Source organism: Diplotaxodon limnothrissa, linkage group LG11 (genome assembly GCF_057381915.1).
Source record: "Diplotaxodon limnothrissa isolate DT_005_m linkage group LG11, D_limnothrissa_male_GT1.1, whole genome shotgun sequence".
NCBI classification, from domain to species: domain Eukaryota; kingdom Metazoa; phylum Chordata; class Actinopteri; order Cichliformes; family Cichlidae; genus Diplotaxodon; species Diplotaxodon limnothrissa.
In genome coordinates, this window is record NC_140606.1 from 35,493,046 (window position 1) to 35,519,707 (window position 26,662).

The following is a 26,662-nucleotide window of genomic DNA, read 5'->3' on the forward strand; positions in this document are numbered from 1 at the left end:
CAAACAGTCTGAGAATCCAGGCACCTCAAGATGGGGACAATTTGTTTTTTTCCAAATAGTGAGCACAGAAAAAAAAAAAAAAAAAAACCCCAACCAAAAAGAAAAGATTAACACACATATGCATGCGCGCGCGCACACACACACACACACACACACACACACACACACACACACACACACACACACACACACACACACACACACACACACACACACACGGGCAACAAGAAGCCGACCCTGCCAAGTGGCAACACCTTCTCATCAGAAACTCATACAAAACATAATCACACGCTCACGGGTTTTTCGCTCGCTCATCTTTCTTAACCAGGGTTAGTCTTCCAAGTGAATATGAGATAAAAATGTGTTTTTCTTTTTTTGTCTTTTTTTTTTTTTCCTTTAGGCGTTGTAGTGATACATGCATCCATTATACTGATATACACTTCTTAAAAAAAGTTTAAAAAAAAAAAAAAGAAAAAAGAGAGAGAACATCAAAAAAAAAAAAAAAAAAAAAAAAAAAAGTATTAGAAATGCAGCTATACAGAGTCTTTTAGCTATTCCAGGGGAGTGAGGTTGAAGTCAGGTCTGACGTCAGAAAGCCAAGAAGCCCGATGTCCAGATGTTGTTCAGGTGAGAAGGAAGGGAGGAGCCAGAAGGAGGAGAGTGCATTTGTGTGGGGAGCATGAGCAGGAAGAGCTGGGTTAGTTAGCGCAGCATGGGCGGCTGGTGGGCTGAGCAGTCTCTGTCAGGTCCACTCCCCGGTTCCGTCCGGTGCTGGCTCCGGTCACTTGAGGCTCATTCTTGGGTAGTTTCTTTGCTGCAGTGAGAAAGACAGCGGATCAGTAATGCACCTACAGAAATTTTAGACAAGCAAAGACCACAACCTGACAGGTGATTACATCAAAAATTATTTGAAGAGTAACTTCAAATAAGCCCATTATTTTTGATACATTTTAGATAATACCTAATAATTTTTTCCAGTTGTAATTTTAGCTTTCAGAGATATATTCGAGATAAAATGTCTTTCATGTTCGAGTCGGTTTTGCAATAATGCTGTCACGACCTCCCTCTCTGTTTTTGCCCCTCCACAAAAGTCCAAATTTCCTTCCCAAAGCAGCGTGTCAGGGTGAAGAACCATTATGAGAAGTCGCTTTGAGATATTAATTAACTTACTAAGCAAATAATATGAGCCCTAAAATGTATTTTTGAAAACCCCTGAAAAGTATCTAGCACTGATTTCTGGCACAGCCTATATGTCTGTGTGAACAGTCACACCCCAACTGTTGCAACAATGCTAATGTCAGGGCAGGAATGCAGCTAACAGCTCTTACCAGCCATGCAGACATGACTGGTATTGTTTTTACTCTGTGAGTCATTGTCTCATCATGGCCACATGTGAAAACCACCTTTGTGCTAGTTCTTACAATAGGTCTCTAAGTACTTTGGCGGGTGTTAATTTGTCCAGGGATAGATTTTGTCAACACGATGTCATAACTTGCCATGACCTAGTCATGACACTTTAGAGGAGTGTGGCTAGGATCAAAATGAAGGTTTAGTCGGAAGATAGGTGTGGCCCCACACCTCAGTGGCGCTCTCACAGCCAAATGGTTTCCATTTTTTCCCCCTCCCTTTTATAAAGACTGATCCGCTTATAGTCTTCTCAAATACTTTCTGATAATATATTATTTTGCCTATTAAATGTTTAGAATTTCTCACACAGTGTGTGTCCATCATCAGTTAAAACATCTGGATGAAAAAGCAAAAAGCACTTCCACAGAACTGAGAGCAACTAATCAAGACCTTTCGCAATTTAAAAATAACTTGACAGCGCTCTCTGGTGGACAAACTGTGTACTGCCTCAGTGATTACACCTCAAACTGCATTTTACAGTGCCAGCTGGCACACCACATTCTGCAAGACATTCCACCGAGTAGACTAAATAAATACAAAACTCAACTAAATATAGTTAAGCTTTCAGAAGCTGCATCACAGTCCCGACTGCATCTCTCAAACTTCCTTCAGCAACATGAAAGCTTAGCCGCGCGTCAACTCTCTGAGACCAAAACTAGATTCAGATTACAATATCTGTTCAAATGCAACATTACTCGAGGTTGCTGACAAAGTTTCAACAATCGGGGATAAAGATGGACGACTGAGTGAGCACTATACAACATATAATTTCAGAACCTGATGGATTAACTGCTATGGACCTAGTTGCAAACATCCCGCGTTACAAGTATCCACCATTTATCTGTGAATACACGAGTCATTTAGCAGCTGCTAACAAACCACACAGTTCACTTTAAAACCCGCCGGTTCTTGCTAACACTCTGCAGCGGCTTTTTTTCACTGATCCAGCTCATTAATGACAGATGATCACCTGCATATAAATACTGCACACACTCATTTAATATTTGCCAGGTTTATGGATTGAAGCCAACCGACTGCCCAGTAGTGCATTCCGGTAGCCTAATATTACACAACCTGCACTCAAATGCACACTTGGATGAAGGCAGTAAGAGCCTCTTGTGCACTTTATCATACAAATGCACACCCTGAGATGAATCCTACAATATTATATTTACACAACACGACAGGTGCACAGCCACTATCATTTCCTGTTAGTAAGGATACTTCAGAGACATTTCAGTGTGCTTAAATACTACAGCTAGTGACTGGCTCTGAAGGTCACGAGCAGTATTTCACTTCATATTTGAAGTCCTGCGGCGGAGACACTTACCAATGGCCATGAAAATCTCATTCACATTCATAGAGGTCTTCGCTGATGTTTCCATGAAAAGCAAGCTGTTGTCATCTGCGTATGACTGTGCATCCTGTGAAGGTTACACCAAAATTATTAGTTTTTCATAGTTTGAACTGACAAAGCAAGGAAGCAGCAGAGAAAGCCAAGTAGGCATGTTCCAAGCAGAGGATGTTTTTCTCTCGGCAGATTATTAACGACAATTATTCCAAGAATTATTTACTGTTAGCTTCAACAAATCCTGCCACAAAGTCTACTTTATTTGAAGATGACTTTGCGGCTCTGCGCACATCTTGAAGTTAATTAAGAAGACAAACCTGGAAGTCCAGTGCTCTCTTGTTTGCGAGATCAGCCTTGTTCCCAGCCAGGGCTATTACGATATTTGGACTGGCTTGTCTCTGAAGCTCTTTAACCCAATTCTTTGCCCGTACAAATGACTCCTGGAAAACAGATCAGGGAGGGGTAAGTGGAGGGGCTCAATTAGTGAAAATAGCAATAAGGCCTGTGTGATGGACGATAACAGGGAGACTTTCCCATGATGTCCGATTTGTCTATCTTTTAAAAAAAGTTCCAGGGGACACAATCATTATAGTGATGCTTTTGATGAGATATTACAGTAAACATCACAGTGTGCAGAGGCTGTACTACAATGACTTATGCAGCACAATAAACAAATGTTGCATTCAGCCCGATCTCTTTAAAACAGGGATGTCCAACTCCAGGCCTCAAGGGCCAGTGTCCTGCAGGTTTTAGATGTCACCCTGGGTCAACACACCTGAATCAAATGATTAGTTCATTACCAGGCCTCTGAAGAACTTCAAGACATGTTGAGGAGGTCATTTAACCATTTAAATCAGCTGTGTTGGATCAAGGACACATCTAAAACCTGCAGGACACCAGCCCTCGAGGCCTGGAGTTCGACACCTGTGCTTTAAAAGATTACCACCTTTAATAATAATAAAGAAATGTCAAAGCGCTTTATAGCTTTCTGTGCTTTGCTTTTATTAAAAGATAAGGGGAACGACTACTGACTTTGTCACTAAAGTAAAACCTACAGGAGAGAATAATGCTGACTTTAAACTCTGCTCTGTTCTATATTCGATTTGACTTGTATTAGCTTTTACACAAGAATGACTCACACCTATCCACATACATACAGTAGATGAAAGGAAAAATAATCTCTCTACATCCACATTTTAGTCATGCAGGCCAGGAAGCAATGCAACTTTCAGGTAATATGATATGTACGATAAAACTAGATTAGCTGCTCTCTTACTGGCAGCTGTTTCATTTATTTATCAGTTTGTTTAAAATGCTATCTATCGTGCTTTTCCCTTTTTCTCTCATTGGATATTGTTATGCTGGATCTCCACAGTACACACAAAAATCGACATCGACATTTGTGAAAGTAATCCCTGTGAGCCCAAATCTCAGACTTCAGGCTACTCTCTTTCAGCCACTCTGTTCTACTCTTGGCCCTGTATGTTGTCAGTATTAATCAGCCTTATGGTCACATCAGGCCCACAGCTCTGACTGAACACAAACTCCACCCACCTGCTGTTAGAACGTTTTGTTTACAAGGACTGAGAATTGTTTGAGATTCATTTTTTAATTTTCTTCCATATTTTTTGTTAGAATTCTTCCATTTTTAAGGTTAACGTTTTCCACCTAATGTCCAACTTTCTGTTTGAATTTGGTATTCTGCTTTTGCTTGGCTGTCACAGCACTTTGTAAACTCTGCATTTACAGGTGCTACACAACTTAAGTTCTTATTGTTAAAGGGCGGAGGAAGCAAGTTAAAAGAGCTCGTCTCAGCTGAGACTAGACAAGAGCTGAGAGGTTACACCCACTAATGTCCAGCAGAAGGTAAACAAGGAGGATCTGGAACTATGAATCACACAAAGCTACTCTGAGTTAAGAATAGGAGCATGAAGCTGGAAATTAGCATAATAGGTTCCCTCTAGGGCTGTTGAAGCAGACAAACATTGGAAACAGGACAAATCGTTAACCTGCACACTGTCTACATATTAAACAGAGAATAATATGTTCTCTTTGTCATGAAAATATGCTGACATATAACGCGTCCCTGACAATGCCCCCGGGAGACATCTAAGGTCTAAGCACTGTCTGCAAAACATTGTCTGTTGAGTGATGAGTCATTTCTTAATGTGTCAGGATACCAAAATAAGGTTCTGTTTTTAGCTTAACCACTGCTTAGAAATATTAAGGTGGAAAGCCCCACTACTTCCTCATCTTCGACAACAAAGTTGTTTGAGCTAGCAAAGGTAAATGAAAACAGGTGTGCCAACAGCTACACAGACATAAGCCTGGAATCTGACCAACCTCATTTGTAATATCATAGACCACGATGGCTGCCTGTGCACCTCTGTAGTACATGGGAGCCAGACTGTGGTAGCGCTCCTGACCGGCCGTGTCCCAGATCTCAAACTTGACTGTTGTGTCGTCCAAACATACCGTCTGAGTCAGGAAGGCAGCTGCAGGGGTACAAAGCAGACGGACCAGTGACAAGTGGGTCTTTAAATACTGAGCTACACAAATGTGTTTCAGTCAAGGTGACATGGCCCAATGTTGGAAACCAAAGGAATGACTTTGGGGATGACATTAAACATCCAAAATCAAAATGGGTGTGATTTGCTCAAAGGCACTTTTAAACCACATGTTAAACCTTAGTTTGAAAACTATGCTCTGTTTTAACTGAAATGAGAACTGTGAATAACACTTAAATGTTGTTTTTACCCAATCAGCTAATGCCAGCAGACCACTGACTGTAAAGGACTTTTTTTTTTATCTTAACACACAGCCTTGGACACAGACTAGTAGTGGTGGAATGGCAGGATGATTGGATTATTTTCAGTAGTGAGTACAGTAAAGGTGTCACCTGGCGCTGAGGGTGAGATTATCAAGATAACCAAAACGCAGTAACCTAATGGACCAAAATATTTGCATAGCTGCCTGTTCTAATAAGGCATTTTTATATTGACAATTCCTCACATTCCCCCTTTTCCCAACTGAATCTCATACTGGCTACATGCTCTTTTGAGGAGTTCCAGTTTCCCCTGGTGATACTTTCTCTGTTTTACTCCAACACACCTTGATGATTCTATAGCCTTACTTCTTAAATGAACTTTAGGCTCTGGGACTATGACTCTTAGTACAGCTATCTGCATGTAGCCGTTATGTTATCTAGCATAACATTTAGTAAATATTCCATTATGTGGTTTACTGGAAGTCTCAGAGATGGCCTGTTCACAGAGCAAAAACAAACACGCCAACACTGACTTATGATGACGTAAGGATTACGTACCTCCAATTGTGCTCTCTTGGAATTCATGAAACTGACCCTTAACGAAACGAAGTACAAGGCTTGACTTTCCCACCGCGGACTCTCCTAAAAGCACGAGTTTGAACTGGCAAATCTTGTTGCCTGCGTTTGGCCCATTGGGTCGCGTGGCTCCGCCTCTACTTGCCATGTCACACTGTCTGGTCTCGTCCCCGGGATGTGAAAAACTGTAGAAAAACACCTGAGCAGGAGAAAGAAAATAAAGCAAGGTGTCATTATAAAAGAAGATCTTATTAACTGATACAAAAATGAAAGATAATAAGAATTTATGTGGTAATTTTGCCTTTGCAAAACATTTAGTCCCTGCAAAAACCAAAGTGCCAGTTCAGGGTTTTTCCTGTATTTAATACACTTTGGGGAGAGGACAAAATCTCTGGAAGCCACCAAAGTAAAATAAAAACAAAAAAAGAAAAAGAAAAAGAAAAAGGGAAATGCATCCCCCTGGTTAAGTAATGTAACATGCTCATTTTATCAATACACAGACCAACTGTCAACCCTAAAAGGCAGATTGTGAACCAGGACAAACCCTGCAATTGATCAGTGTTTTAAATTATTCAGCTTTAGCCTTTGGTTAATGACCCACACCACTATTCCTAAATCTAAAAATACCGCTTTTAGAACTCTTCATAAAAAGCTCCTGGAAACTACTTTTTTAAATGCATAGAGATGCGTATAGAGCTGCGTATCAGGGCAATTGATATTTGATCTGTTAAATTTTATAATGTTGTTTTAACTATATTTCTTTTAAAATAAGAAGTCCAAATCCAAAGGCAAAATGCCACGGCTAATCCCGTAAACATGAATGGAAACTTACTCTAGTTTGGTACAAATTGACACATTACACATAATTTCAAATTACCGGACTCTCATTCAGCTACAAACATTAGTTGGATGTCCGCTATAGTAACAAGCAGCAATACCAGATTTAAAGAGAGAGAGAGAGAGAGAGAGAGAGAAAACTTTGCCTGACAGCATGTTCAAAGTTTCGGAAACTGATGTCATACATATATTTATACTTGTGCCTCTAACGTTATTACCCTGTACCAGTTCAACAACAATTACAAATGGCAAGTTCAACAACTGTTCTGGCAGTGAAAACCCCAACACTCACACACAAACAACGTGTGTGTGTGTGTGTGTGTGTGGCTTCAACTACGTGAGGCAGACAGAAAGAGGACACATGTCCACCAGTCTGGACACATGTGTGGGAAAAAGTATTTGGGTCAATTTAGTGGTTTTGTTGTTTGTCTTTCATGATTTTGTAGTCAAACAAACAACAGCCACAACAACAGATTACCTCTGTAACCTAGACATTAACCATTTCCACCATCAAACTAAACACAGAACATCGCTCCAAAAATAATTGCTGTCAACTTCGAGCGTCGAAATCGCGTTACGACACAGAGATCACCACAAATAACTTGTTGTGTTGTTGCCGAGTGGATCGTTTTAGTTGGTAGCAACTGCTAGCGTTAGCAACATAGCTAGCTCATAAGTTCAAAATGCCTAGTCCAAAACCCAATCTGCGTTTGTTATAAAGCATGATTTCGCTTGATTAACGCTGGCATGAGTGCGGGTAGCAGCATACCAATCAAGCTTATACGCACTAAATATGACACTTACATAAGTTCTGAAAATGCTCAAACTCAGATGATGGAGATTTGGGTGTGTACAGCTAGTGACAGCTAGCTAACGTTAGCTCCGTGACGGTGAATTAGTGAAGTAGCTTATCAAGCAGCGTTTGAAAGAGAACTGCAACTGTTTGTGAGAGTAAAAGTGGATTAATGCTAATGTGTGGGTGATCTAAACGTGATGATACCTTCAGATTTATCAGCAGAACAACGTTAACTAGGCTAAGTTGTACGGCCCTTCCAGTGTCGGCTAGCTAATGTTAGCTAGCCAAATAATAGGTACTGGGCAGGCTAACGTTGTTCAGCTGCGGCCGCATCGGGAGGAGCCCTCCAGATAGCCTACAGCTAGTCAGCTAAAGCTAATATTAGCTACTTACCTATCAAAAACAGGAGCGTAGTTAATGGTAAAGGTATCTCCAGGACAGTATTTGCAGTACTTCAACGTATGTTCACAGTGTGTCGAGTATCCAACCAGCTGCTGAAACGTTAGATTTCATAAGGCTCAGCGATCTCGCTCTCCCACTTCTTTCAACTTCCCTTTTCGCATTGTACGAAGGATGATGACAGATCGTATGACTGGAATTCACAATCCGCCTGCGTATCAGGGTGGCCAACCAATCACACGCCAGGATTCATACCAAATTTATTGAAATATGTCTGTCTCCAAAATAACAAAAGAGAGTATTTACATTTTTTTTTATCTTTAAGCTAGTGAGCTAAAAGCAGGGATTGCGGTTCAAGGTTAATGCCACTGACTCAAAGCAATAAATACATTAGACAATGTGTTTTATTTTGGACAAGTTAGTCATTCACATGGTCTCCCCATTGGTTATCACAATCTTTGATTCGCTTGAAAGGTATTTTAAACCAAACTAGAGTATTAAGTTGAATTGCTGAACTATGTTGCTAGGCAACGGTACTTAAACAGGTGCACAGCTCTGCGTCCGAGCACGACAGAAACCCGTTTGGCCTTAAAAACTTCCCATACCTAGTTAGAGACAAACTTTACAAAGGCTCTATCTAAATTCATTATGACTGACATTAACACGTCTAGCGAAGTGAAATGTACTGACAGAATCCGAAATATACCGAAAGTAAGTCTATTTTAAGATAGCTTATCCTGTGCTATCGTACTGCTATTGTATTGTTTTAGTAAAATAGACCTTTATTTCTCTAATATTAACCATAGTGAACTTTTTTTTTTTCTTTAATGCAGGCCGGGAAATTAATACCTCCAGGAGACAGTGTCAAAATCTGCTTACGAGAAGTGGAAAGAGTGAGTTCATTTTTATGTGTTTAGACATGGCATTCAGAGCATCCGGAAGTGGGGATAATTGTTGGAAAGTATAACTTCCAAGTGAAACCCCCCCCCGAAAAATCACTTGAAGCTCTTTGGACGTCTCTATCTATTATCTCAGTTTAAAACAGTTGTTTTACATCTGTTGGGATTATTAATCAGATTTATTTTTTTTTTAGACAAAATGTGTGAAATTGTGGGTTAACTCTTTCCCTGTAAATTTCAGCCCACGACTCCACCGGTGGTGAGGAAATTCCGCAATAGCAACCAGCCCGGACCAGGAACTATCCGAGTCCACACAGGGAAGGCAAATGACCCAGATGTTGGCAGCACTCTTGTTCATGGTGTCATCACCAAAGCACCCCTCACTGTGAGTATGAGCTTCCTGTGATTGTTAAAGGGACAACAGGGAAGGTTTTTAACTAAACTGAAATTTGATAGGTTGATATTTTGTTTAGATCATGACCAATGACTCATGTATTGCTCTGCTTGGTAGTGGATTTAAGGCTCATATAACTTAAATGGAATTGACACAATAAATGAAATGGCATTTATACAGTGCAGAAAATTAAATATAATATAGTATATAAAATTTTCTGGACACACTGTATATTTTTTATTCCATATATATGGAATTTATTTATTTTGTTTTGTTTATACTGCTGTACATCTTTGATGTATGGTAGTACTACAATTTCCTTCACTATTTTACAAAGTATGACTGTGCAATCACAATAAAAAGTTACACTTGAACTAGCACTTAAACTAGCACTTGCTACAAATAATATCCTGTATGTAACTGTGTACAACTGTACTGTTGTTTAAGTTGGACTTTGACTTTGACTTTAGTGACTTAAGTATGGAAGGAAGGAAGTCTCACCACCTTACAGTTGATAAAGTAGTAATAGATTTCATTTCAAGATTTGGAGGATGCTCATATGTGAATTTTTACCTTTTGTACATCAATTTATGATAAAAAAAAAATGTCAAAAACATTGGCAAAAGTTCAAACTATCCTGGATTAAAATACAGTGAGGCTCTCACTTATTCTGTTTTTGTTATCCCTGTTAAGTTTGTGTTCAAATGTGTATGATTTACTTTTGTTTGTACTCTTCATGATTTATGACAAGCTTTAGAGTGCAGATATCAGATATAAGGCTACTTTTGTGCACATTCAAAACACACACATACAGTATACAGGACTGCGCTGTGCACATTGAAGAGAATGGCAACCTCAACATTGAAGTTTACCGGAAGCCCACACACACGGACCAGTACCTCCTCTTTGATTCCCATCACCCTCTGGAACACAAACTTGGGGTAATTAGGACCCTACACCACCGGGCAGAACATGTTCCCTCTAAGCCTGAAGGGAAAAAGAAGGAACACACACATGTAAAGGAAGCACTTAAAACATGCGGTTATCTTAATTGGGCGTTCTCTTTCGAGGATGCCAACGTTCACATTTTGGACAGAGAGGACAGATGGTTTGAAAGAGGAGTGAAAGAAGCCATTTACGTCCCCTGTGAGCGACCATCTTTGAACAGAGGCGGTGGTTTACGACACCAACTCTCTGCCATCTATAATCCAGTTTTGAGATCCCTTCCCAGACGCCTTAACGCCCACTCACATCCTGGGCCATCTGACCTCAGGAAATCACATGATAGGGTGGGGCCAGGTTTCACAATGAGCTCACCCGAAACCCTGGCTGATTGTGACCCACACCCGCTTTCACACCTTGGCTCATGTGATTAGGTAGAGGATCATCAGGGGTCCTTTGTCCCTCTTTGGGGGGAAACTCCCACTGGGTTTAAATCTGGGACTCTCCACCATTTGACCCTTAGAACTGAAGAAGCTTCTCGGATGAGAGGTGAAACGTCTTCAAGCAACTTAAAGAAGTCCAGACCCTTTTCTTTCCAAGCTCCTTTGACTACAATGACCTGGATGACTGAGAACCTTCACAGACACACATACAGTATCTGTGTTTTGGGATGCTCTTTTGGACTTGAGCACATATCAACTGAGATTGATAATGATCAACAAATTATAAGGGATGGAAAATATTAATGTAGGATTACTTAGGAAATGATCAACAACACTTGAAAAAGCACTGGCTCACTACTTACTGGCTTTGTCGTAGAATGAAAAAGCCTAATATTGGACCTTCTCTTCCATTTTCCTTCTTTTCTGACCTGCCTGTGTGCACATGGCATTAGAGGCGAAGCGGTGCAAGAGGATGTATTTGTACGTTTGTATGTTGGAAGTAAAAACGATCTACCCCTGTCAGACGCATTTATTGTACTGCTGTATTATAGTGGTTTCCCTAAGTAAGTCATTTGCTTTTTTCATGATTTTATGTTACCCCTCAAATTGAATTTTCCTAAGAAGCAGACATTGATGATGGTTTTTCTATTTGCTTTCTGGAGTTTTCTCTGTATTCACATCTGTTTTGTGATGTCACCGTGTTTGGAAGCTGGTGCACAATGTTGCTTTGAGTAGAAAATTTAAAGTATACAATGACACATTTAGAATACTGACTGACAATAATCGTTTTACATCATTCCTACAGAGTGAAAGCTTGCTAAATCCATCCCCAAAGACCTTGTTCCAGCAGAAGTTACAAGAACTAAGTGAATCTGTATATGCCTCAAATAAGAAGGCTCCTCTAGGCAGATCATGTGTCCAACGTTCTGAACTCCCCCCATTGTGTAATGAGAAAACTACATTTGGCATAAAAACAGTAAAAGGTATGTATAACATTAAATAAGTCAAAAGCTAATAAAACAACAAGAAAGTTGGTTTAACCTCCTAAGACCGAAACTCATGGCATGCATTTTTAATTTCTCTTTGCTATTTGAGCTATTTGGGACCTGATGAATGTAAAAACAAAGGATTACGTGATTTTCTTTTATTTTTTTACCTGAGTTTTGTTTCTAAGAAAAATGTGATCCACATATGAGGACATTCACTTTAAATTTTGATAGAACAGTGGCAGTATAATGTCCTTGTAAGTGGATATCGGGCTCTTGTAGGGCAAAATTTAGTATTTTGGTCTAGACAACCCAAAATGTGATGTCCACATATGTGGACACCAGGTCCCAGGAGGCTAAGTTTGTAATGGTTGTGTGCTGTCATTGAAACATTTTAAAACTTTTACATTTTTTGTTTTACATTCTAAGTTTTCTTATATTTATATATTTTTCTTATATTTCTTTATATATTTTCTGACTATCTCCCGTTCCTTTCATCAAGGTTTGGGTGTGCGTGAGATTATTAACCCTGCAAAAACAGCACAGGAGGTAGAGAGGGAAGCTGAGGTGGCACATGATGCTTACATCCGTAGCCGTAATGCCTATTTTGTTGGTAAGAATGAAGAAAATCATACTATTGATGCTGTCTTTACTCTTTCCACTAACGGTCTATTTCTGGAATTCATTTCATCATTTTCACCACAGTGTGATTATCTTACTTTATTCCAGGTGAACAAATTAATAGAAATTATGACAGGACTCGTTACAGTAAAGACAGCAGGTTTGGGATCCTCACACCTCATTTCAACGATGGCCGTAATCTTGGCAAAACTCTTCATTGGCTGGGTGAATCACAGAAGTAAGCACCGAAATAAAGTGGCCATGCAGCAAATTCTTTTGTTTTTCCTTAACACTGCATATCTGCTCCTTGTCCTTCTAATTTAAAAAGTGAAAGCCAACTCGAATTGTTCATATTTTTTTCTTAGGTTTTACAATCCAGCTGCTTGGAAGAGATCTGGGAACAGAGAGAAGATAGCACAACAAATGGGCAAAACCATCGTCAAGTACTTTTTTTTTTTTTTTTTTTTTTTTTTTTTTAAACTGTCTGTAATGAAACATATGAGACCTGTAATTATCTCACTAAGATTTTATTTAATTTTCCCATTTCTTTTCATGTTCTTCAGGAGAGAAAAAACGTTGCCTGTTCTGCCTGATCACACGTTTGGAATGGTCTTACCACCGGATGATTTTGGTAAATTTTGTATAAAAATGTTCTCCCGCCTTACATACGGGAATATTTGGTGTGTCCTTAGAAAAAGCTTTTTCAGTTGAAGACAACAAATACTTCCTTTGCAGGCATTGGAGAGCTGATCTACTCCACAGGTCCACGGCAGTACACGAGAGGCCCAGACAGACAGCGCAGCCTGGTGAATGCAGTGAGGCATCACCTCAAGAAGGTCAACTTTGAAAACTTCCCCTCCTTGCTAAAGGCATTCAGACATTATGACAAGGTATGAATAGACTCACAACAGGTTGCCAACTTGTGTTTGATAAGTCAAAGTGCTGGTAGTAAGGAAGTCAAGCTGTTGGTTTTAAGATAAAGCCAGTGATGTGTGACTCTGTGGTAAGATGATTTTCAAAGTAATAGAGCTTTAATTCTCATTTTGCAGACTTGTGTCACACTTCTAAACACATACCGAAGTCTGTATGGGTTCAAAGGGTTGTTATTTATGAAACTAGAAACCAGTACCAAATATTTTGCTCATTGCCTACAGATTCTACATGTTCAAAATGTGTTTATAGGGATTATGAATCTGTTTTTTATGTTAATTACCAGAAAGGAAAGGGGATGATTGACAAAGAGGACCTGCGTGCAGTGTGTCATCAGTTTCAGCTGAACGTCAGTGAGTCGGTCCTGGATGACCTGATGGACTACTGTGACACAGACAAGGACGGGTTTATCAACTTTCTGGAGTTTGCCAACTTTCTCAACTGGAAAGACAAAATGCCCATCAACATTCGAGAGCAGTGCATTATTGCAAATGGTAAGAAGAAGGCAATTTAATCTATCGGTTGATTTTATGCTTCATCACAGAACTAAAACTGCACTGATACCACCGACAATATGGAATGCCAAAAGACGACAGATTTAAGTAGTTTTTACATTTTGGTCTGATTAATTTATCTGCAGAGCGTCAAACCAGCTCAGCTCCAGGTGACATAGAAAGAGTGACAGCACAGCTTCATGCCTGTCGGTTGGTTGATCTTGAGGACTTGCAGCCTGTTGAGCCAGGCAGCTCACTGAAAACTCTTAGAAGCCTTAGGCAGACAAGGGCAGCCCCAGACCACTTCAGAACTACCTCCTCCCTCATCGGGGCTGCAGGCGCTGGTCGTTTCCCATCAGGTAAGTCAGGAGACTTTAAGCTGACAAATATGTTTTGCGCTATTAAAGCTGCTTCTCGCTTTGGACAAGATTAAGGAAGGAATATACCAGGAATCCACTGTCATTCACTTCTTCTTAAACACAGATCTTCCTCATGACACAGTTCAAATCACTGTCGTACCAACTCATCAAAACCAGCCATTTTTAATAAAATCAAATACATGAGATATTTTAGATTGTGCATATTTGAAAACATCCTTTTGTATTTTAAAAATGTTTTACGTAGTTTGCTTACTTTTTACTCCCTTCCCTGTACATCATCTGGTCTCTCTTTAAATAGATGGACGTACATACGGGATCCCATCTGTGCGCTCAGATCTTCCAGCTCCTCGCATTAAAAGAGTCAGTGACAAAAACAATTATGGCGATACATCCACAGCTGGAGATCTTCTACATCCATCAGTTCATGCCCTGCAAGGTGTTTATGAGGAACATTTCTTCTGTCCTCGCAGCAAGGAGGAGGTACAGCCTATAGATGAGACTGGGGTGGCACTGTCTATCTTTCAAATCTCACCATCTTTTATTATTTGTATGAAAAAGAACATTATTGTTATTATTATTTGCCAACAGAAACAATTTTACATTTTTTTTCTGACACAGAGGAAAAAAGTTATTACAGCATTGTGCTTTTGAAGTTAGGATAAGTGAGATAAGCGTTTAAAAAGTTATTACACTATAGGTCAGTTGATGCACAACAATGGGGTCTGTTCCATAAAATAAACACCACTGATGTGGGTAATCTCATTTACTGCATCAAAGTCTGGCCCATATAATGTATCTGCCTAAGAAAGGCTTATGTCTGAGTTTTTCTTTTTTCTTTGTTTTTTAAAGATCAATTCAGAATCTTTGCTGGCAGTAAGTCAAACTCATTTCTCATGGATGCTGAACTCTGACCTCTGCCAGGGCTGCCTTTTGTCACTGATTCTGTTCAGTTTTTATGGACAGTTTTTGCTGGAGAGATTTCATGTCTTGGCTGGCTTAGGAATGACTTGGTGTCCCCCCACAATGGTGGAAGAATTACATGCATAAATACGTCTAAATGTGAAATTACTGAAGGCAGGGCTCTAGAGTGCGACCAGCAACCAAATTTTTCAATTTCGTGTGTACATTTGAAAGTACAGGTGGATAGAGAGAGGTGAGTAGCTGGAATAAAGCGATATCAATTCATTAAATCTTGAATCGAGTTTTAAATATAAATGTATTTTGCGGCAGAATCTCAGGTTAAAGCTCACAAAACTATTTGAACAACCACCAAACAGTAAATGAGAGCAGGTAAACGGATTCCACACAAAGATGTAAACACAGAGCTTGGACCCGACGCATCAGAATCAGCTTTCTCTTTCTCGGCTTTCTCACCTGACAGCATGGACATGCCGTCGGGGCTGAAAGCCGACAGCTCGCTGATTCTGAAGCATCGGTCTGCTTTGTGTTTACGTCTTTTTTGTGCTAGATTCTGAGCTGCAGGTTTTGTCTCTCTCCAACCAAATTTACTGAACCAGCAGCAAAACAAGACCCAAACTACGCTTCACATTTAATAAATGTCGTCATGAATTCCCTCTTACCTTTGCTGTTTTGCTTTCACCACGATAAAAATCACGCTGTTGTTTTTAGTTTGTTTGTTTGTTGTTGTTTTTTTGGGGGTTTTTTTACTTAGGCTTTCTCATCAGAGGTCATTTAATTTCTGCTGTTCAATACTGAAGAAATTTAAACTTTTTAAAATTATGCAAAATATGCATAATTACTACTGCAGTATATTTTCAAGGTTATCTGCTAGAAAAAGCCAGGCCAGGAAAATCTCCTTCATGTTTTTCTGTGTTTTATCCTCAGTTACTTTGATACAAAGGCATCTGCTGCTGTGATGCTACACCTCTGATAAAGCCTCACATGTATCAGTACTGATAAATGATCAGAATTATAATATTTCTGACTGTCTGGGTAAAAATTAATCTAATCGAATCGGGACCTTGTAATTCGGAATCGAATGGATTATAGAAATCAGTGACGATGCCCAGCCTTAGTGAGTAGCCTAGGCCTGACAGAAGTGGATGTAGGTGTGGGTAATAAAAAAAGATGAAAAGAACTATTGATAACTTTTTTGTTAAGTTAAGGCCTGATCTGCCTGAAATTCATAGCCAGTGCTCTGACACGGAGCCATCAATCTCTGAACGCTGAAAAAGCACAGTGTATCCAGAAAACACATTATATGCTGCGATAAATGCACTGTCCAAGTGTCCCCTCTCCCCACTGCCTTTCAGTGACAGGCAGCAGCAAACAGGTCGTCAAAGGAGGCCAATGTGATGATTAAGTTTAACATTGTCTACAATATTGCCAAAGCATTTTAAGCACAAGCACTTTTTCAGTAACTTATCTTTCTTGTAGAACTGTGCTCCAAATAAAGAACTTTGTGTTGACAAGATTGTTAGTTAATCATTTGCAAATCAATATTGTCTGTATGGACAGAAAATTTCCCCCCCAAAAAGTGCGAAGTGTAAAACTGCGGTGTTAAGCGGTGCAGTTGAAAAATTTGGGTGCTCTTAAATTTTGTGCTGGTGCGCCTAAGAAAAGTCGCACCAGCACAACCGTGGCAACAAGTTAGTCTAGAGCCCTGGAAGGTGTAGAAATACAGTATAAAATGCAAATGAAATGGTGAAAGTAATCAGGAGTCCTTCCAGAGAGCTGAAAAATAAAGTCAGAACAGAAGTACCAGAAAGTGCAGTTCCTCTAAGACCACTTAAGGCTGGCTTCAGAAGTGTGTCAGCTCCTCTAGAATCTCATGTTTAAAGTAGAGCAGATATAAACCAGTTTGGTGTCCACAGCTAATTTCCCGCTTTATTAGAACATTTTTAAAAATAACTAGTTTAAACTGTAAACGCCAAATGTAGGAATAATTAAGCGCATGGCTGCTCTGAGTGTCACGTAGGTGCCAAGACACTCTTCTAACCTCAATTAATTCAAGTTACTGAACAAGACTGTCCAAGAGACCACTCATGAGTTTTCAGTTAAATTGAAGCAAGAATTTTTTATGTTAGCACTAATTAACAATCTGTGGATGCAGCTTACTAAGTCAGGTTGGTAGCCTTAGCTAATAGCGTAGCCCCCCCTCACTCTTGTCCATTTACGAGCCATTCTGGTTCCAAACACATAACCAAAGATTCAACAAACAAAATACCAACCCCAATCCGTCAAAGTTACCGTCTATAGTCCAGTCCAGTCTTTTATACATATTATGGTCTTTCTGTTATCAGCCTGCCAGATTTAAAAATATTTTACCATAGAGAGTTGGGGGCTGCCAGACTCCATTTATGAAAGAATAACAGAGCGATGACAGTGATGAGTAAGAAATGGCAGACAACAGTGTGCCTGAGCAGCTTCACTGCTTGACTTCATTGCTTGAATCTTTCTTACTGTTACTGACATATTTCTTACAGATTGCAACAATCTTCAGGAATGCTGGTGTGAATATTTCGGAGGAGACGTTTGAGGAAGCCTGGGAACTCGCGTCAATGAAGCAACCGACCAGGGAGGTTTGTGTGGAGAATTTCCGCAACGTTCTCAGGGAAATAAAAGCAATGTAATACCGAAGGGTTTTTTTTTTTTTAACACTAACAATTTTCCTCATCCATAGAAGTTTGTCCTTCTCACAAAAATTTGTTTTAGTTTGTTAGGAAAGCTTTTTTTAAACCACCATTCTCATAATTCTCACAGCTTATTGTCAGCTAAAGTCTTTTTTAAGAGCAGGAAAGAACGCTGTTTGCATTTCCTCTGTCTTTGCAACAGGGGAACTTGCAGTGCATAGGCTGTTTAAATGATTTCAGAGTCAGCTATGAAAGATCTGCATTGATATGAAAATATTCCAAAGAGACTGAGTTAAATTTGAATCCTTTCTGTGCTGCTACAGTCTTCAACAAAACAAAAACTACTGCTGATGAAAACTGCATCTTCTACACAATCGCGTGTTATATATTTTATGGATAAAGATCTACTTACCTGAATTAAAATTAAAATGTAAAAATATATAAAAAGGACGCAAGAAATGAAACTGTTTTTAAAAATCTTGACCTATTTTTTGGATTAAGGCTTTGTAGGTTGCTGCCTTTTATGTTATTTAATGAATTTGCTGGAAGCCACTTAACAGTTTCTGGCAGAACACCCATTCAAAAAGGAGGTTATGTGAAGAGACATACTGCACTTGCTGTGGTATTTTATTTTTTTCACTATATGGAATTATTTCTTGCGTCATTGAATTGGTCGTATGCAATGTTACGCTGAAGACCTGAGATGTTCTTTGAAGCTCTATTTTCATCACTGGGAACAGCAACAAACAACTTATCTCCTTTATGCATCAGAGCAGATTTTACAGCTATTAAGCACATTTTTTACTTTAGGCACTCTTGAGATTTCCTCAGAGAGCACACACAGGTGTACTTTTTCATACCAAACATCACAGATTTTTGGGTCCCATTCAAAACTTGTTTTGATCTATAGTTTGTTTATCTTGCCTGAATATCATGTCTGTATCAGTATAACAAAAGTGCACACACACAAATGAATATCAGAGAAATTGTGATGCTGAGTGGCATAAACAGTTTTAATCAAAAATACTTCATTGTTCAATTAATTTGTTTTGATTTTTGTTTTAAAAACACTGATCATGTTTTGGGCTTCGTATGAAGTTGATGTCACCCATCATTAATAGGAACAGCACATTTGCCACGTCAGCATTTCAGTATTATGTCAAAAGTTTGTAGTGATGTTTCTATCCACTGATCAGAGTGTTCAGGTGCTTCAGTATTTCAGTCCCTGGACCCTTCATGTGCTGACGTGACTACTACATTGCAACTTGCTCCTAGTAGTTGCCAACCCTCTCAAATGGCAGCAGTATATGAATAAGTGAATGAAAATCAAGTTTAGTGTTTTTAGGCGTGCTTTGTTTGAGCAAACATTTTCTGTTTATTGGAAACAACATGCCATCCTTTGTTGGCATATAATAAGCTGCTGTGAAGCAGTGTTCAGTTATGATTAAAATGCAGCTGTCAGTAAATACTAAGTATGTTCTCTGAATCTTATCTCTTTTTTTCTGTCTAGAAGTAGTATTAACTTTGATTTCCACACATATTTATCCCGTAATTCTATTAATCAACCTTATAATGAGACTCTGACAGAGACAGCACAATGAATCTGAAGCGTCCTGGAGCTGGGACACATGCAAACATACAAATACACATTAAAGAAAGCATGAGGAATTGTTTGCAATCTGCTTCGCTAACCAGATTAATGAACTAGTTGGCGTCTAGCCTGGACTGATTCACACGTCAGAACATACAAAAAAACAATAAAATAACTAATAAAAACATTAGCTTTTGTATATTCACCACTTGTTTATGTTTTCTTGTTAATTTCCATTAAAGTGAGTGATGCACAGGCATGTTAAATTGTTTAATGTACTCTCACCATATCCATGAGCATATTGACACGTACTAAGCTAACCACACTCATTTAATCCCATTATGACTCGGTGAGATGCTTGACTGGAACTATAAAAAAAAAAAAAAAATCCCCCCCCCCCCCCCCCCCCCCCCCCCCCACGCAAACTTCCGCAGACCCTGCGTATTACCATGCAGGAAAATTAGACTAATCCTCAGCGTGTTTCATTATGCATGAATTAGCGGACGCTAATGACAGAATCCTCTCTGTTTGTCAGATATGTTGTCAACATTAATAATACTGCAGCAAGCTTTAACAGAATTGGATGACACGCAACATTCACGAGCCTGTCAAATGTGATGTCTTCGACAAGTGACACATTGCTGGCAGTGACTGTGGGCACAAACACAAGCTAAGGTGGAGAATTTTATGGCAGAATTAGTCATTCTTGCTTGGAGCAAAACGATACTATTATAACTATTTTCATTTTGTACAAGATTTGTGTTATGCTCTCTTTGGCCCATCAAGAACTGGCTTCAACTTTGGCGCTGGCAGCCATCTACTAGAACATATCTCCCTTTCTGCTTGCTACAGAAAGTGGATTTTCTTCCCTGATGCTTTTTTTTTTATCACTAACAGAATTCCGGTATTAGTTGAATACCAGAATACAGATCTAATATTAACAAAGTTTTCTCTTGGCCTTTATAATAGTCACTTGTGGGAAAAACTATTCTGCAGTGCTCCACAAAGTACTCCACAAATTTGGCACTGCATGTCTGCACAAGTATTCAAAACCTACTTTAGCAACAATTTAACCACTAACAGGTGGGATTTCAATGTGTTGTTCTAGTTGCTGATGAAGCTGCAAGCAGAAATGAATAAAGAAAAAGAAATGCTAAACTGAACTGCAGTGTGAAACCTGAGCTATTAGCTCACATGGATTACTTTTACATACACTGACTTTATTATTTTAAACTTTGGCCACTCTAGCAGTATATATAAGGCAGGAAGTAAGGAGCATAAGCCCTTAGGTTTTCTTTAAGGCTTTTTAATGTGGGGATAAGAAACTGCAGAGGCAACCATTGGTGTAGAGCAGGGGTGTCAAACTCCAGTGCTTGAGGGCCGATGTCATGTCAAACTTGTAAATGTGTCCCTGCTGCAAAACACCTGAAAAAAGGTAGCAGGTCTTTAGCAAGACTCTGTAGAACTTGAATGCATGCTGAGGTGGCAGCTCCTAATGTAAGTGTAAAAATGTACTTTTATTGCACCATGCTCATTCACTCATGAGCTGCTGCAACATGAATCAAATGACTGAATTGCCACCTCAGCATGCAGTCAAGTTCTGTAGAGTCTTGCTAATGACCTACTAATTTTATTCAGGTGTGTTGCAGCAGGGAGACATTTACAAGTTTCATGACATCAGCCCTGGAGGACTGGAGTTTGACACCTCTGGTGTAGAACAAATGGAATCTGTTGGGTCCTGATTTTCATCAGGGAAAGGACAGAAATTGGTGATGCAGTTTATAGATAGAACATACTGGTACTCAGACACCAATCAGATCATTATTACTTCTTAGTTTCTAGAAAAAATACCTGTGTATCGCCATCATAATTTGTAGTTTCTTTTTCAGATTTAATAAAAATAACTTTTGGAACGTGACAAAAGATATCATGGTTACAGCTGTAATACAATGACAAATGACCAAACTCAATTTAATAAAGCATGTACTTGACAGGTCCCAAAAAAATAAGCATGTACATGAAGTTGGTCAATGATCCAGAAAATAACTTCAATCTGTTCATATACTGTTTTTGTCTTTGGAGTGTCTATTAAAGGGATAACATTTTCAATAAGAAAACACAAACGAGATAGTCAACAGACCATAAGAACAGTAATGGTGAAGCATATACAGAATCTCATTTAAAAACGCCTGACGGGGGTCGACAGGTGAATCAGAGAGACTGTACAGTACCACTACTTCTAGTCTGACATGTAAGGCTTTAGGGGCATCAAAGAAAAACCATCAAGTAGTACTCAGTGTCTGCACAGCTCCAGCACTCTGGGTCCCATTTAATGTGATCCAAATGGAAAATGATCAGTACAGTTTCTCACTTTGAAGGTTGCCTTCCATGCGAAAGCAAAAAATGACAAATCTGAGCAAAGCTGAGTCCGATTATTCAGCTAGTTTCCAGTGCCAGTGCCAAACAGTGGTAACAGTCCAGTCAGAAGAGGCTCCCCTCGTTAGCTCTCGGTGGAATCTGCGACGACACGAAGCAAAGATGGTTAAAAACTTCCCACACTGTTAATCATGCACATCCTAGATTAGTAGTACAAGTTTATTGAAAGTGCTGAAAGAAAAGATGGACCGACTAACCCTGACATTCAAACTAAGTTTTGGTTCTTGTCTCACCTTGAAAATAATTGTATATAATTCTGAAAATGGCGCCTGTTTCATGCCAAACTGTCGGTTTCATGTGAGCCTTCAGGATAACATTTGAAGTGTAACAGGATTTCTCAGAGAGGATTTTAAGACCTGGAACAATAGGACAGAGAATCTGGCTAACTAGATAGGTGGGTATTAGGTAGAATAGCCACACACTGTGGTCCAACAACTGGATTACTGGCTGAGAACAGAAAGAGGCTTTGACTGTTAGCACTGTGTGGGTGTGGAATGATTTGTCTTTTTGTTTAACCAGCAAACTTTATTGAAGAATTTAACATACTCAGAGCTGGATTCCAAACTACAGGAAGTTAGCAGACCTTTGCAGTGAAGGAATTGCAGTTATGCCAACGTTTCTTAACACTTTAAGGCAAAAAAAAGAAGCCACAATTCTTTGTTGATATTTGGTGAAATAATAGAAAATAAAGTTACAAGTTACTGCTTATCTTTTACAGTCAGTCAGTGATCAAGCACAGAATAACAAAGGTTTATGATGTGGCATCAGATTTCTGCACAGCCAGGTTGCTTTCAAAGAAAAAAAAAAGATTGATTTGCTTCATTTCAGGTATGTGATGGTAGTGGGTGTTGTTCTAAACACTGACCAACAGACACAACTGTGCCTGAATGCATCATATATCAACAGTGACAGAGGACTAAAAGTTGCTGCCTCTCAGTTTGTTTTTTCACACATCATCCCTGCACACATTGTGTGATAGCAGAACCAGTCACATGACCATTCAAGTACACTGAACATGCATCTGCCATCGTAAACAGGAAGCTGAAACTGTTTGATTTCTTGATGGGGAGGAAGAACCATGATGGTATAAATGAATTCCTTTGCCTAGATGCATGATTTTAAAGAATGGTTACATAAAGTGACTAAGAAGCACGAGGAGATGATGACTGTGAAAAGAGCGTAATACGCTGATAAGATTTTCAAACTCCAAGTAGCTTAGCAGCATTTCCAAAAGTCTCAGTTTTAAAGGTCCATAAGCACCGCAGTAGTGTGGCTGTTGGTCATAAACCAACCTGCAAATTCAGAGTCTAAAATGAATCAACACAGAAACTTAATAAACTTCAGGTCCTCACATGGCCACTGTGGCTGGCTCCAAAAGAACATGATATTTGACCCCAGGGATATTAGATTTCTGTCAGTGCGCCCCAGGGCGGCTGTGGCTACAATGTAGCTTGCCATCAACAGTGTGTGAATGGGTGTGTGAATGGGTGTGTGAATGGGTGGATGACTGGATGTGTAAAGCACTTTGGGGTCCTTAGGAACTAGTAAAGCGCTATACAAATACAGGCCATTTTTACCATTTCATATATCTCTGGATGCTGGTAAAGCTCAAATTTAACTGTGTGGGTGATTTGGGGCAGGTTTGATTTTAGTGTAGTGGTTAACACATTCACCTAATGAATGAAAGATCACACACAAATTCCTGGGAGGAAGCACACCTGGACATCCAGCCTAAAAAAATCAGCCAAATCAAACATTTAGATCCATTTGTTATGGAGATCATAAGGGAGCTACAAAAGAAGCTTCTATCTGTCAAATATTATTAACAACTATATTACATAAATATTCCTGCTAACCCAGCTAGTAAGCAAAATTCCACCTTCTCAATGAAATATGGTCACTTCTGGTTTAACCCCCCCCAAATGGTAACAAAAAGGCTTCAAAATATGTCAACCAACCCATGGGTGACATCCCAGTGAATATGTTCATCTGTTATATAGTCTTATTCCACAATTCTAAAAAGTTTTTAAAAACAAAAATGAAAAAGAGTTTTTAAAGCAAATTGAAAGCAGAAATAATTGTTTTACCCTTTTTTTCCTACCAGTACTATTTTTGTTTCTTACTTTCAAGTGACTGAAGTAGCAGTAGAAATATACATGTCACTTTTGCCACTTTCCTTAAGAGGGGCATTAAATACAACACAGACCCTCATCCATGGGATCCTTCTGAACATTTCACTGTTATTCTTTCTGCATTTACTTTAAAAACCTTCAACTCACCACCAGCAGCTCTGCTCCCCTCCCAACAAAAACAGACCTGCTGTATGCTGGAAGGCCTGCAGGTAGCTTTGAGCTTTTGCCAACATAAGATTATCTCTAAGCAAATATTTGTACACTTTAATTTTGCATCAGCATAGCCTATATGGAGAAGTAAAACAAACAAAGATTTGGGCACATTTCAGCAAATTAATGATCAAAAGTTTTCTTTAAGCAAAGAAAGAGCAGACATAGCTTCAGCTCTGCTAACATGCCAGAGCTGAATGAGGAAATATTTGTTTCAAAGCCATGCTTCTGGATGATTGGCTTGTTTGTGATGTTGACAGATGACGAGATGAGTGCTTACTCATAAACAGCAGTTACAATTTTCTTCTGTGGGCCGCCGTCTTCACTGGATCCCACTTTGAAGATTTTTGTACCCTCAGGGTCATCGGGTCCTTCATGTGATGACAGGATCCAAAATCTCATGACGATATAGCAAAACTTCCTACCTGCAAGAAAAAAAGACAGAAATCAGAGTCCGTCCTGCTGTTCATATCACTTCCTCATCCCATGTTCTGATTTCACAAACTGACCATACTGATCAAAGACGACAGAGATGTCCTCTGGAAGCACAAATACAATATCATCCGTTTGGACACCGAGCTGCTTCCTCTGAGCATCAGTGAGAGACCCACACCTCTTCTCAACATATTCCAACATCTGGAAGGAAAAACAAGACGATCATTACTAAAAAAAAGACTGAAAGTGGGAAAAAAAAGTCTTAATTTGACATAAATACTAAATGTTAGATTTTATTAACACTAACAGTTTGATACAGTCCTGTACTGTCTGTGTGAGACAGTCTCAACAAAGTCAGCTTTTTTTAAATACACCTTTGTTATGTCTTTGATGTGTTACCTCATTGGACACTATCCCCTTTAGCTCATGATATCTGCCGTTGGACATCTTGTTGGAGACATGAACCAAGGCCTGGAATGGATGAGGAACAAAAAGGTGGCTTATTCTCTTTAACCACAGTATTTAATAAAAAGCCGCGATTCCTGATGGTACAAGTGTGTGTTTGCATCTTTAAAACGGGTTTACAACCTGCCATGTTGCCTCAGGCTGGGTAATAACCAGAAAAATAAATAAATACACAATCTTAAAAGTCTCTAGTTGAAACTGTAACTGCTCTGCTGCTTTCAGTCGTGTTATGTGTTCTTCATTAGCACAATGAACCTGCCCAGTTTTCACCTTGGCAGGTTCATTCAGTAGGGGTGGTTGTAGCTCAGATAGAAGAGCAGGTCATCCACTAATCAGAAGGTTGGTGGTTCAATCCCTGGCTGCGTGTGCATTCACTGAAGGTGGAAAGCATTTGTTTATGGGGGGAATGCTTTTTTTGGGGGGGGGGACAAGCACATGTGGGACAACACTGCTATTAAAAAAAGTAAAGCTGAAGATAAACAGGCGGATGAAGGTCACGTGATGTGATGCAAACTTTAGCACAGAGCAAAATGTTATTTAGCGAGGTATAGTTTAATGTGGTGTTGTCCCACACGTTATCCAATCCATGACCTCTTGATGTATCAGATGTAAACGTGTATTTACTACTAAAGGTAACTCTTTCAAACAATGGTCCATATGAAGCATGAAAAATGTGCTTTTTATTATTGACAGTACTGATGAAAAAGTAAAACGGCCTGTCGGTATTTACCTGCTTCACACCTCTTTCAAACTCCTCAGAGTTGACGTCTAACTCAAAGTACAGATCAAGTGCAAACATGATGACCTTACACCTGATCCATGTGATCGGGTCTGGAATGCCGACCACGGAGATAGCGGGCCGGCGGCCGGAGCTCTCCTTGGGCCCGTCAGCTCCATGCTGCGAGCAGAACAGTCTGTGTTTCACACCGGCGAACACGAGCCTCCGGCCCGGCGCCACGGTGTAAAGACGCACGGAACGCACAACCGGACCGTCCCACTGCCGGTGCGCAGCCGGCTGCTTGCAGCTGTTCTTGCGGGCACAGACCCCCGCTGTACAGGCCACGAGGCCGCCGAACTCCCGGCATGCGGCGAGGCTGCTGATCCGCTGCATCAGAGCGGGAAGGACACAGCGTTAAGGCTCCGTGTCCACCACAGACCGGGGCGACAGCCTCCATCCACACTGCAGCCTCTTCTAACCTTATGCAACTCACCCCATATTGTACCCATAATGCCTATGGTGAAAACGACGTACACATAACAGTGCTGCTTTCAAGAACTGTTGGAAATTTTAACAATCGGAGCAGTTAGGCCCAATGACTGTGTGTGTTTGGCCTTGCCTGTGCTGGGGTTCGTCTTCGCTTTCACAGAACTCTAGCACTCGGTCTGCTGCTGTTTACTTTGAACAATCACTACAGTATTGTTACATTTTTATAAATATGTTTTTATTGCTTTGAAGTCTTAGACTCTTGAACTATGCTATCCTACAAGTTAGTATGCTAAACAGTACATATAATGATCATATTCAACTTCTGCAACATTTTCAATAACGATCTGCTACATTTTATTTCCTGTTTTTTT

The 26,662-nt window shown here is 39.7% G+C and overlaps 3 protein-coding genes across 3 annotated transcripts; 1 reads left to right on the top strand and 2 right to left on the bottom strand.

Annotated features, from left to right (window-relative positions):
* Positions 1 to 364: 364 nt before the first annotated feature.
* Positions 365 to 8,303, bottom strand: rab5ab (RAB5A, member RAS oncogene family, b). The gene is made up of 6 exons (XM_085365905.1): positions 8,128 to 8,303; positions 6,084 to 6,300; positions 5,102 to 5,253; positions 3,076 to 3,198; positions 2,738 to 2,831; positions 365 to 814 (listed from the first exon to the last, which is right to left on the bottom strand). Exons 2-6 carry the CDS (start codon positions 6,247 to 6,249, stop codon positions 699 to 701), a joined length of 651 nt encoding a protein of 216 aa, XP_085222031.1. The 5' UTR covers positions 6,250 to 6,300; positions 8,128 to 8,303; the 3' UTR covers positions 365 to 698.
* Positions 8,304 to 8,781: 478 nt separating this feature from the next.
* Positions 8,782 to 17,815, top strand: efhb (EF-hand domain family, member B). Its single transcript, XM_085365906.1, has 13 exons — positions 8,782 to 8,844; positions 8,967 to 9,026; positions 9,274 to 9,417; positions 11,617 to 11,794; positions 12,300 to 12,410; positions 12,527 to 12,656; positions 12,784 to 12,861; positions 12,982 to 13,049; positions 13,154 to 13,308; positions 13,635 to 13,842; positions 13,989 to 14,201; positions 14,521 to 14,702; positions 17,669 to 17,815. Exons 1-13 carry the CDS (start codon positions 8,782 to 8,784, stop codon positions 17,813 to 17,815), a joined length of 1,737 nt encoding a protein of 578 aa, XP_085222032.1.
* A 3,514-nt stretch (positions 17,816 to 21,329) lies between these two features.
* Positions 21,330 to 26,294, bottom strand: LOC146623462 (m-AAA protease-interacting protein 1, mitochondrial). Its single transcript, XM_085365907.1, has 5 exons — positions 25,815 to 26,294; positions 25,019 to 25,090; positions 24,694 to 24,820; positions 24,465 to 24,609; positions 21,330 to 21,923 (listed from the first exon to the last, which is right to left on the bottom strand). Exons 1-5 carry the CDS (start codon positions 26,193 to 26,195, stop codon positions 21,839 to 21,841), a joined length of 810 nt encoding a protein of 269 aa, XP_085222033.1. The 5' UTR covers positions 26,196 to 26,294; the 3' UTR covers positions 21,330 to 21,838.
* Positions 26,295 to 26,662: the final 368 nt, after the last annotated feature.